The sequence below is a fragment of the Rhinatrema bivittatum genome, chromosome 1, assembly GCF_901001135.1.
Source record: "Rhinatrema bivittatum chromosome 1, aRhiBiv1.1, whole genome shotgun sequence".
Taxonomy (NCBI): Eukaryota; Metazoa; Chordata; class Amphibia; order Gymnophiona; family Rhinatrematidae; genus Rhinatrema; species Rhinatrema bivittatum.
Genome location: NC_042615.1, coordinates 135,481,104 through 135,493,598, shown reverse-complemented (window position 1 = coordinate 135,493,598; position 12,495 = coordinate 135,481,104). Strand labels below are relative to the sequence as shown.

At 47.0% G+C, this 12,495-nt stretch overlaps 1 protein-coding gene across 2 annotated transcripts in view; it reads left to right on the top strand.

The window, feature by feature from the left end:
- LOC115083420 (multifunctional protein ADE2) overlaps positions 1-12,495 on the top strand; it is a 134,489-nt gene that overhangs the window by 16,421 nt on the left and 105,573 nt on the right. The window contains exons 3-5 of one of the 2 annotated variants that reach the window (XM_029587234.1): positions 554-934; positions 6,294-6,386; positions 6,537-6,632. In XM_029587234.1, coding sequence (XP_029443094.1) covers positions 554-934; positions 6,294-6,386; positions 6,537-6,632 — 570 coding nt within the window. Of the gene's footprint in view, positions 1-553; positions 935-6,233; positions 6,387-6,536; positions 6,633-12,495 lie in introns of both variants that reach the window. The other variant, XM_029587228.1, reaches the window with a different exon arrangement.

The window sequence follows — 12,495 nt, the reverse complement described above, 5'->3', positions numbered from 1 at the left end:
GCAGCCATGGCTCCTTCATCTTTACATAGTTGGCGCTGGTCCAAAATTTCATTGAAGGGAAATATGGCAAAGGCTGGTTGGTTTGGTAAGTTTAAAATCAAAGTCAAACCAAAGCAAAATGTAAGCTCTCTGCAGTGGGTACCAAAAGCGGAATAGTACACACTTTCTGGTGCATGGTGGCAAAAGCACGAACTATTCCTCAATACAATCAAATGTTAGCTGTCTGGTGTGGGTACATGTAGGCTATCTGAGATGGATACCAAAAGCGGAGTAATATTTTCTGGTGCATGGTGCCAAAAGCATATATTATTCCACTGCTCATCTAAGCTCTCTGGGGTGGTTACCAAAAGCTGGTTTGATCATGAACAGCTCCATCTCTCTTGCATTGTATTCTTTTAATGAAGAAAAATATAATCAGATTAAACATGATGAGTTAAACAAGCAATAAATTACCTTTCCCCCTCTTCTCTCACCCACCCTCCCTCGCCTGCTTCAGGTCCTCCAAGGCCAGTGCTGGAGTCTTCCAGTAACACGCTTTTCATTCCATCCGTAGCAAATGAAGGAGGCAAACACTGGACCCTGGACGAGGTCCGAGCTCTGATCCGCCTGTGGTCTGACAAAAACATCCAGCGACAACTGGAGGGCACCGTGAGAAATAAAAGGATCTTTGAGCACATCGCGGCCATGCTTCAGGAGTTTGGAATAGACAGGGACTGGAAGCAGTGCAGGACCAAGTACAAGAACTTGAAGCACGAGTACAAGACTGTGAGGAAAGCTCATGACTCGGGGAACATGAGGAAAACCATGAAATTCTTCTCTGAACTGGATGCTATTCTGGGCCACAAAGCTGGGGTGCAGTTGAGCCAATCTGACGTGGATGAGAGACAGGGATCCGTGGCATGGACAAACCCCAGAGCAGAAGACAGCTCCACAGGTAAGCTCCGTGTGTGTGAAATTATCTGTGAGGTGGTGCATTTGCTGAGACAGCAGCTGTCGTGCAGCAGACCTTCATTTACAGAGACATGAGATAAAATGCTGGGTAATGCCGAAGTCAGTCGACAATACACACCTTGTGTAACTTTCCTCGCCAAGTGAGCCTCAATGCATTTAAAACTGACGCAATGCTGATTTCAAAATCAATTCATGGGGAAGGTCTGTTGCTGAGGATTGTACTGTACCATCACACCACAGGTCTGAGAATAATTTGAGGTCAATTTTCAAAGGGGTTAGTCTCCTAACTTTTGGAGTTAGGCTTCTGGATTGGTTCTTTGGGAAATTTACTATAGTTGAGGTCATAATTTTAGGCTCTTCATTTCACTAAGCTCCTGCCCAGTCTCTGTCTCTCACACACACCCCAGTCACCTCCCTGACCAGTCTCTCTCTCATACAACCCAGTCACCTCCCTGCCCAGTCTCTGTCTCTCACAGACATCCCAGTCACCTCCCTGCCCAGTCTGTCTCTCACACACACACACACCCCGAGTCACCTCCCTAACCAGTCTCTCTCTCATACAACCCAGTCACCTCCCTGACCAGTCTCTGTCTCTCACACACACCCCAGTCACCTCCCTGTCCAGTTTCTGTCTCTCACACACACCCCAGTCACCTCCCTGCCCAGTCTCTGTCTCTCACACACACCCCAGTCACCTCCCTGTCCAGTCTCTGTCTCTCACACACACTTTGCTTAGAGCCCCAATGCTGTGTTCCCCTTTAATTTCGCAGTGGCAGATTTCCCAGTGCTGCTGCTGCCTTCTCAGCTGCACTGAAGCAGCAAACATTTATTTTAGAAAAATATGCCACGGCACTCAGGCCTTTCTTCTGGCTGTCGAGATATCCCTAGGCTCCCGCAGCCCCCCATCTGCCTGCTTTCACAGCCGCTGGGAGCGCCAATTGCCCCATCTGTAATCAGCATGGCCGAGTGCCACTTTTACTTTAATCCCAGCTCTGCCGCGCTCACTGTTGCATTGGGGGGGGGTGGGAGGAATCCCCGGAGCAACCGGCCTCTTTGTGCTTGCGACTCACTGCCGCTTTGGGGAATACCTACTCTATCGCAGTTCCCTGCTGCTTTGGAAGTGGGAAATCCTGGCGCGGCTGGCCTCTTTTCTTTGTGGCTTGCCACTGTATTTAATTTCAGCATTTCCAGCCTTTGGTGGCCACAGAGTCGGGCTTCTTCGCCACCATGAGCCTGGACACTGCCGCTCCTCCCAGCCCCCCTCAAACCACCCCACCCCCGGCTATGAAATGCCCCCCCCCCCGCTTCTTCCTGCCCACTGGCCAATCAGAAGCTTCCTCCTCCCACTGGCAGGAAGAAGGGAGGAGTCTTCCGATTGGCCCATGGGGGCAGGAAGAAGGGAGGAGGTTTCCCATTGGCCCGCGGGGGCAGGAAAAAGGTAAAGGGAAGTATAACTGGGGCTGTGGGACACCGGGAGCCGCGACACACCAGCTGGTGTTTGGCGACACATTGGTGTGTCGCGACACACCGGTTGAGAATCGCTGTTCTAGAGGAAGAACCAATGGGCCAGATTTTCGAATCTATGCGCGGGCATAGATTTGTGCGCGCAACCTGGCCTGCACAAATCTACTCCCGATTTTATAACATGCGTGCGCAGCCGAGCCCTAGGGGAACCCCGATGGCTTTCCCCGTTCCCACTTTCCTTCCGCCCCCAGCCCTACCTAACCCCCCCCACCTTTATTTCTTTATTTACGCCTGCCTCTGGGCAGGCGTAGGTTGCGTGAGCCCCCGGCACGACCGCTGTGCCGGAGGCCTCGGTCCCACCCCCGCCCCCGGCCCACCCATTCCCCGCCCATTTTTTCAAGCCCTGGGACATAACACACGTCCCAGGGCTTGCGCGTGTCGCCGAGCCTATGCAAAATAGGCTTGGCGTGCGCAGGAGCGGGTTTTCGGGGTTACGCGCGTAATATATGTGTGTAACCCTTTGAAAATCCGCCCCAATGTACTTTAGCTGCGTTTTGGATATGCCTAGAAAAGGAGAGAGAGGCATCAAAGATGACCCTAAGTTTACTGTCTGAGAAAATGGGGAAAATGAGAGTACTATCTACAGAGATAGAAAAGAGAAAAAAAAAGAAAGTTTTTTTGGGGGCGGAAGACAAAAAAGTTCCATCTTGGCTATGTTGTTTACGTGGAGGAGTAGTATAGTGATTCATGCAGCAAGCTGGGAAGCCAGGGTTCAAATCCTGCTGATACTCCTTGTGACCTTGGGCAGGTCACTTCACCTTTCATTGCCTCAGATACAAACGTAGGGGCCTCATTTACTAAGCATTTTTCCCGAGGACATGGAATGGGAGAAAACCTTTAGTAAATAGGCCCCTTAGATGGTAAGCCCCTTGGTGGCAGTGAAATACCCTGCATGTAACTCTCTCCTTGAGCTATCAACGAAAAGGCGTGAGCTGAAATCAAACAAATAAAAAATTACTTAATGAATAAAGGACACGGTGGGGCATCCAGGCAGCGATGTCAGGTAAGCAGGCTGAAATCTAGGACCTGATTTGATGCAGAGAGGTAGATCTTGGAGTCATCAGCATAAAAATGGAACTGAAAACCATGGGAGGAGATCAGAACGTTGAGGGAAGAAGTGTAGACAGATGAGAGAAGAAGGCTTTGAGGTGCAGCTTTGAGGTACTCTGACTGATAGCAGAATAGCGTTGGAGGAAGAACCATCAGCGGATACAGTAAAAGTCCCGAAATCCAGTTGAGTATAGGGTGTCACGGAGCAGACAATGATCAATGGTGTCAAAAGCAGCGGAGAGGTCGAGGAGGATAAGGATCGAGTAAAGGCTCTTGGCCTTGGCCAGAAAGAGGTGGAGACTTTGATGAGAGCAGATTCTGTGGAATGTAGATGGCAAAAAGCGAGACCGGAGCGGATCCATAACAACTTGAGACGAAAGAAAGTCAAGGCAGTGGAGATGCTAAAGGGAGGAGGAAGACGGGATGATAGTTATCAGGGCAGATAGGGTTCAGTGAGGGATTTTTGAGGAGCAGCACGATGACAGGGAATTTGAAGGACGAAGGAACAGTCACAGTAGCAGGTGATCCCTTTGAGGATGTGGCAGATGCGAGGGATGACTGTGGAAAAGAGAGAACGGAGCAGTTGAGTGGGAATGGAGCCAGAGGTACAAGTAGTATACTGCCTCTTCCTATTTCTGTTCATTTCAATGGCAGCATTGCTCCTTTCAGCCAAGTAAGGGGGGAGGGAGGATTTCATCAGTGCTCGGTCAAATAGGTTGAGCTGTAAAACGGTCAGAAAATCTCCAGCACAGCTCTGAAAATCCTTAGATGATAGACAGATTGCTCTTGTTAAACGGTACAGCACTAACATGCAACACTTTTATGTTTTCAGCCGAATATAAAACTCTGCTCAACCAAAGAACAAAAATCTCTGTTAACAACTTCTGAACTCTGCATCTTATTCACGTTTTTATCCATCTGTTTTTCTTTTCTCTGACAGCCGGGATTTGTTGTGTAGGAAATGAAAAGAAAACAAGTGGATAAAAACTTTAAAAACCACAACTTAAAGCATGTTCTCTTAGATTTTTTTCCCTTCCTGTATTTAAAATATGATTTCAAAAGGTTGTTACTGATCAGTCCCGGCCAACTGAAAGCATTTTGTTTGGGCTCAGCAGGGCCGGCTCTGGGCAAAAAACATCAATGGTGCCCCCATCATCTGCTGGTGCCTCCCTGGTCCTTGGCATGGATTAGCGGAACTGAGGGTGTGTGCAAGCTTTCTCTACAAGTACGTAGCAGGGTTGAGTTCCATCCTCTCCAGCATCTGCCCCCTGCCTCTTATCCCCTCCTAGCATCTGCCTCCTACTTCCTTCCCCCAGCATCCTCTCTCCTCCTCTTACTTCCCAGCATCCACTCCCCTGTCTCTTAACCTCCTCTCCCAGCATCTGTCTCCTGCCTTGCCCTTCCTCCTTCTCAGCATCCCCTCTTGTTTTCCCCTCACCTCGCCCTGCTGCTACTACCATATCTGCTCATTCCTCCTGCCTCCTTTCCCCAGTAAAATACCTATTGAGAGGGAGAGATGCTGCCGCCACTGTTCCTCGTCATCTCTGCTGGCCCTACAAGCTTGTTGAACACTCATGGGCCACACTTCATGTATGCATAAGATCAGCCTACAGGAGGTGCTGGCCCATGAATTTTAAACATGATCACAGTGGCTCCCACTGCTCCTCCCACCGACTCTGGATCTGCATGCCCTGAGGTGCAGCGACTCCAACATTGCTCTATGCTTCAACGGCAAGAGGAAATGTGGAAAAAAGGATTTGCATCCACAAAAAAGCAGGGGAGTAGCTTGCTTGTTACGGCAGTTACTACCCCAAAACAAATAAGCCTGATACTTCACTTTCAATGCATATCCAGTGTAAATCTCTGCTTCAACGTTATCTCTGCTTCAACGGCATGGGGGAATGAAGATAAGAGGATTTACATTCAGGCAACTATCAACAAGGACTGAATTGCACAGGCTGGGTAAACAAGAGTGGGAGTAGCTTGCTTATTGCGGCGATTACTACCCCAAATCAATTAGCTAGATACTTCACTTAGATGCAGCTCCAGCACTGCTATCTACATTGATGGTGGGGGGCGAGGGGGGGAAGGGAAATAGAACCAAAATGTTACTTAAGAGGGACAAGAGTAACAGAAAAGTATGAGAAAATAAGTGTGAAAGCTTGCTGGGCAGACTGGATGGACCGTTTGGTCTTCTTCTGCCGTCATTTCTATGTTTCTGTGTACAGCTGCTTAAGGACCCCTGCTCGACCATGCATACATGCACCACAGGAAACAGTATTGATTGTGACCCAGAACCAGCAGAGCCCTGGGAGATCACTCTGTTCGCCTTACCCAAAAGCTGGCCCTGGGGCTCAGGCAGGCTCACAGTGTGCCTTCTGTTCCTCACTGACAGGAACACTAAAAGTCTGTCAAAAGCAATTTAAAAGTTAATTCAGAACCCAGAGAAACAGAAAGGTTACTTAGTGCAAGCTACTTTCCTGTCACAGTGGAGAGCTTTATTACCTCCTTGTTGCTTAATCTGGGCCTTGCCACCGGGGTGTGTTGTAGCCTCTGTAGTTCTCGCTGGCAGAATGACAGGCTACCACAGAGCCATTCTTGGCACCCAGTGTAGTTAGCAGTTAACTGCAAGTTTCTCTGAGCCCTGAAAACATGTGGGGATGCCCTTGTCTTTAACCACTCTGATGACAAAAGCTTGTAAAATGCAGGAATGCTGCTGAAGTTTGGTTGCTGTTCCACGCCTGAACCCAGTGGCCATGTTTGCACAGGAATGACGGGCGAGGGAGGTGAAGAGGACTCTGTCAGTAGCGTGTCCGAGGATCCTGGGGCTACAGGAATCAAGAAGGAAAGCTCTGACATAGGTAAGTGGCAATGTGTCACACACTGTGAAAAGTATTACAGTTGTGCATTGAGTTGTGATGTTGCGGGCAGATCTTCAAGCATTGCTATAGAATGAAATAAGATTGACGGATTTACTATTCGTAGGGCTCACTTTGTATATACTCACACAGATGAGCCTCCTATGGAGTTAGATGAAGATAACTCTGGAAGTAATGTCTCGGAGGATCCAGGGGATGTGCACATAAAAAAGGAAGTTATTGATGTAGGTGAGTTGAATGAGATTTAATATTATCTTCTGATGTTTTCACATTATTGCATTTGAATATTTAAAACAGCAGCACTGGCAATATTTTTTCAGATAACGCACTTGGCATGTAAAATACACAGAATTATTAGTCTCCAATCTGAACTGAATCTAACTACGACAAAGATCCTGAGGGGGAGGGCAGACTTCAAGATGATGAGTGCTAGTACAGAGAAAGCCCTGTCAGGAATCCTAGATCCGAAGAGAACTGAGGAAGTGTGGGCAGCACTAGAAAAGAGTGTAGAGAAGGCATCAAATCCCTGTGCATGGCAAGTCAGCAAGAGCAAGAAGAAAAGGAGACCAATATGGTTCTCTAAGAAGGTAACAGAAAGGGTAAGAGCAAAGGGTTTAGCTAATTAACTTCCAGAGTTAGCTGGCCAAACTCATGCTGCTGAAAATACTGAGTGGCTAAACATAGCTACCTAGGTTCACTTGTGGCAACATTATCCAACCTGGAACTGAAACCAGAAGCAGCTTAGGCTGGTATCTTCCACTTGGTCACCCAGGGCACATGCCTCATACATGTTGCCTTATGACCAATCAAAATAAAAACAGACTTTAGGGAATTACTAGAAACATTTTTGTGCCTTGCCAGTGGCTCAGTGTCAGTGCTGTGCTCTGCCATGTGGAGAAACCGGGGTTCGATTTCTGGCTCAGGTCTCTCCACTCCCCGGACCTGCCGGAGTGGGGTATGCTGCAGAGGCAGCATTTGTAGCCCCTGAGGGGAGTTCTAATCATCATGTAACGGCATCACCTAAGGGATAGACTTAAGGTCCTGATTGCAGGGTTCCAGTAGGAAGCCTGCCATGTGGCCCTCAGAGCAATGACCGGGTTAAATGGGTTGAGAGGAGCAAATACCAAAGGGAAAAATTCCCAGGTAATGGCAAATGAAGGCTTGTGGTGCTCAGTGGAGGCCAGTTCTAATTGTGCTGGAAGCCCAGAGGAGAAGAAGGAAATTACCAGGCCAAAAAAATATATATGTATCATTGATTATAACATGATCATTCGTACAGCAGAAATTAGTGAGATTAAAGAACATGCAAAACACACAAGTTGTTACCACTAATCTGCAATGAAAATCCATCAACTCTGAGCCTGGGAAGTCTCTTTGTCCCTTTCTCTCCTGCTTGGACAGACTAACAACGATCTGGGTTCACATGCCCTTGATGTAATTTAAACTGAATCATGATCGAAGAAGAAGCATTTTCCGTCGATAAGCAGGCTGAATTAGCCATTACATGTGGGTGATATTATCTGGCAGCACCGAACAGACTCGTCTCTCCAAGCTAATAGAGCTTTGAGCTCTACTGAGCATGTGTGGGAGTTCCTGTGCAGGTGTTGCCTTGTGAGTCTCCCCAGTTATTTTTTGTCTGAGAACAGCATGGACATGATTCTGTTTCTCCTACATTTTTTCTTTAAAATCCTAAAAACTACTTTATTTGATATATTTTTATTTCAGTTTATTTTTCTAAAGTTACCTTGCTGCTTCTTTTCAGTGCTACTGACAAAAAAAAAACAAACGGTGTGACCTTTCCTTCTATCATGTCCAGGCAGAAGAATAAATCAACCACGGTGAGCTGTTTTAAGAGTTGTATCTGTGGGATAATTACGTCTCTCACCAACGACCATGAATTGTATTATCAATGCCTTGGCCAGATCACGATCAGAAGAACCGTTATGCCTGTGGACGGATGGCCCCATGTGCGCAGAGGTCTAGGTTTCTTAAAATCAAGGAACTGCTTAAATCTCTATGGAGTTACAATAGATCATCATCCTGCAGCGCAGCCTCGTCTCCCTTGCTGGAAAAGGAGTGAGTTATTTATTTATTTATTTATTTATTTAATATCTTTTATATACCGACGAACGTTGGGAACATCTCATCGGAGTTGAGCAGGAGCTCATCAAAGACTTCCCCAACTGCTTAGGATGAAGTTGTTTGCGGTTGAGTTTCACCAGCCACCCAGTATCCATGGCAAAGCATCATCAATCACTAAAAACAACACAGTATGTTGAAGAAATATAAATATTCTAAGCTTGGTGCTTTGCACTGACACTATCAACTCAGCCATCATCAGCACTGGCAACAGCACTGGCGATGCATGGCTCAACAAGTCACTTGATGCAACTTCCACCGATGCCAACAGCACATCAAGGCGTTCAGCATATGATGTATTGAGGTGTATAACGCACTGATGCACTAGATGCATGACACACCAGTGCATGACACATCAACATATTCGATGCACAGCGCACTGATGCTCGATGTTCAATGCATTGGCAAACTCAATGCTCAGTGCACCGAATGCTACACAAGCCTGTGGTCTCCAAGGCACAGTCCCAATGCAGCAATATCCTAAGGCACAGCCCCAATGCAGCCCAGCCAATAATGTTGGCCTGTTCCGGACTCCTTGATGCCCATCAAAGCATGCCAAGACATCCAGAAATTCTACCCCATCAAAACCATTGCTGAATCTACCTCAGACTTGGATTTATCATGCTGCTATCCCAACATAGCTCTATAAAGCTCATCCTAGATCAGTGAGAGAGGGGGTCAGGTTGCCTCTGCCACCATCAATAACCAGGTTGTTTACCCCTCCTAGAGGCAGAGGGACTTCTCCTGGGGATTGCAGACTAAGTGACCTCTATAGTACCACTCACTTCTAACAGGCCACCTCTCCTCATGTAAGGGCCTATCCTGTTTTTGAAAGAGGATGTTCCGCCACCTACGCCAGGCCAGAGGACACATCAATCTCTCAATCAAATTGTAGACTTGGTGTGGAATTTCTTTACCTCTCTGACCAAGGAGACAGAAGGAACATTCCAGTCTCTCCTTTTCACTCTGACTAAGATGATACCACAGATTGGAGTCCTGATATCATCTATAGAGGTGCATTTATCATCAGAACTCTTGCTCAGGAGTTCTTCCATCTTCTATTGCAGCAGATTCAAGCAGGTTGGAGGTGGTAGACCAGGTGGCTCCTCCTCTGAATCAACCAGACCCCCTCTTTATCATTGGAGTCCTGGGTAAGTGACACTATACCTTTAGGCTCGGATGAAGACTCTACTGGCATACACTCTGATCCTCTTCCAGAACTTCTGGACCACATCTCACTTCTAGAGCATCTGACCTATTCTAAGTTTGTGGAAAAGATGGGTTCTGCACTAGGTGCCCATGTCCACAAAGTCAAAGGCCCCTGATCTGAGCTCCTGAATCTTCTTCAAATACTGGACACTCCAGACTTCCAGTTCACAACACTCTCAATACTTTACAAATGAGAATGTGGGAAACTATCATTTTGGTAACCCCAACTACTGAGAAGTTTTATTTATTTTATTTTTAGATTTTTATATTCTGCTTTTTGGCACTTCAAAGTGTACATCAAAGCGGAGTCCAACTATTACCAGGCTTTGATCTCATCTAGCTGCCTCACTAGTCCGTAATATTTGAATCTGATATGAAGAAAGCGAAAAAGACATGTATTAACAGATTCTCCTCCTGGAAAAGACCACAAACTTCTAGATAGCTTTGGCAAAAAAACCCAAACAAATGTTTCAAAGTACAATGCTCTCTGCTCACATTGCTACCCATCAGTTCTACATGGTGCAGTACATAGATGACTGCATTCAAAAGTTGAAGCCTTTTCTACCTGCTACTGAACAAGGCAATTACTATTCACAACCACTCTTAGACACAGAAGAGGAAATCTGCCATCTTCTCCAATAAATATATGAAGCCTTTGATTCCGTTTTACGTACTTCATCCGCCTCATGGCTTATAGTGAGTAGCATCTGTAGACCTCCTCTGCTTGGGCACCCAGATTAAGAACCAGAAAGTAATTGTTCAGTCACTCTTGACAGCTCCTGAACAGCCCTACACAGCACTACATCACTTCTATCCATACAAGTGACCATACTTCCACAAGAGGCCTTACTGGTCTTTTCAGCAATACTGTCTACCACCCCTTCCAGCCCGGCATCAGCAGCCATATCCGGCCAGGCCTCCTCAAAGAGGGTGCTGGCAAGAGAAACCTACACAACAGACCCAATCCAAACGAGGGCCTAGTTTTTTTTATCTCTCCAAACATATACTCTGAGAGAAATTAAAAATGAACTCCCTCAGCATGATCTTACATTATATACAGAAGGACAAATAGATGTGTACCTTGGATCCGAAGTATGGATACGGTTACATACCCATCCACCGTTCACATTTGTGCTACCTCGGCTTTCAGGTGGATTCTTCCCACTACCAGTACAAAATATACCTGTTTAGCATCTTGTCAACCCCGAGGGTCTTCATGAAATGCCTTGTGGTTGTGACAGCTCATTTCCGTCACCTGGGAATACAAGTCTTCTCATACCTGGACAATTGGCTTATCACAATGAATTCAAAGGACGAAGTACTACGTTTTCTGAATTCAACCATAGCTCTGCTACAATGCTTAGGTTTTTTAAGTAATTTAAAAAAAATCAACCATGGAGCCCACTAATAGTCTCAAATTCACTGGGGCTTGACTAAATTCAGTACAGGAAAGAGCATTCCTGCCTCTCGAAAAAGTGAACCCGATGACGTCGCTCATCCGCAACCTAATCTCTTCTCTTTGCTCATCTGCAAGACAAGTCCTAGTGGTTCTTGGATATATGGCAGCGGCCATCCATCTGATTCACTGACAAATCTTCACATCTGCTACTTCCAATGGGATCTACATTCCAAATGGGATCAATTAACAGATGCCCTTGTTCATTTACTCTCCTATGAAGTGGTTCTTGCAACAGATGCCACCACTATGTTGCGGGCATGGACTGAGGTAGAGTTGGTGTAAACTATAGGATGGAGTCCTGCAAGACCCCACAGTTGGCAGGTGGAGTCAGATGAGGCAGAGGCCAAACTGAGCTTCACCTATACCAGCCCACATTCCCCTCGGGTTGTGCCTTTGGGTGCTAGGGCCAGCAGGTCTTAAGTGGGGACCTCTGCTGGTGGTCAGAAGATCAGGTAGTACAGGTGAATCTGGAAGCAGGCTGGGGTCAGTGGGAGGTGGTGTTCAAGGATGTCCAAAAGGCAGGCAGTGGTCAGTGGCAGGCAGCGTTCAAGGTAGGTCCAGGAAGCAAGCTGAGATCAATACCAGGTATCCGTCTGAAGGGAAGGTGGGATGGAAAATGAGGAGCAGAACAGGAAGGGCAGACGAGGAGACATGGAACGCTGAAAAACTGACCAAAAGAACTGAAGTAAAAGGACAATGAACAATGGAATCAAAGAATAAAGATGAAGAACATTGGAACTGAAGAACAAAGACAAAGAATTCTGGAACTGAAGATGAAGACACAGGAATCGAAGAACAAGATGCTGAGGCAACTCACACAACTAAGAAGTAGGGAGCCCTGTGCTGAGGTGAGGAGGAGATGCATCAGTGGCTTTTTATAGGCCTTTTCCTGTGAGGTCATCACGGGTCACTGCTGGCCTTTTCCCACTGCAGGCCCTTTAAATGAAGAACCATCAGGTGCGCATGTGCTTTAGGGAGGCTAGGGGAGAGCGTTAGCGGCATCCCACTGCAAAGACCATCGGCGGCATCCTGCCACGCTGAGGAGCAGCATCCCGCTGTGCTGGAGGGGAGAGTGGCCTGGAGGTATAAAAGAGCAACTGCATCAGCCCGGCCCGATGGGTGAGTATGTCGGTTCCCGAGAGGAGCTTGCGGACTGCCAAAAGCAACACACTAAAGGGTGGAGAGTACAGACAGGAACTCTTTGAACACAAGTCCTCTGGACTCTTCAAGAGAGCTGCTATCAGATCAACTGTCCAGAGATGAGAACAATCATATACACTCTCA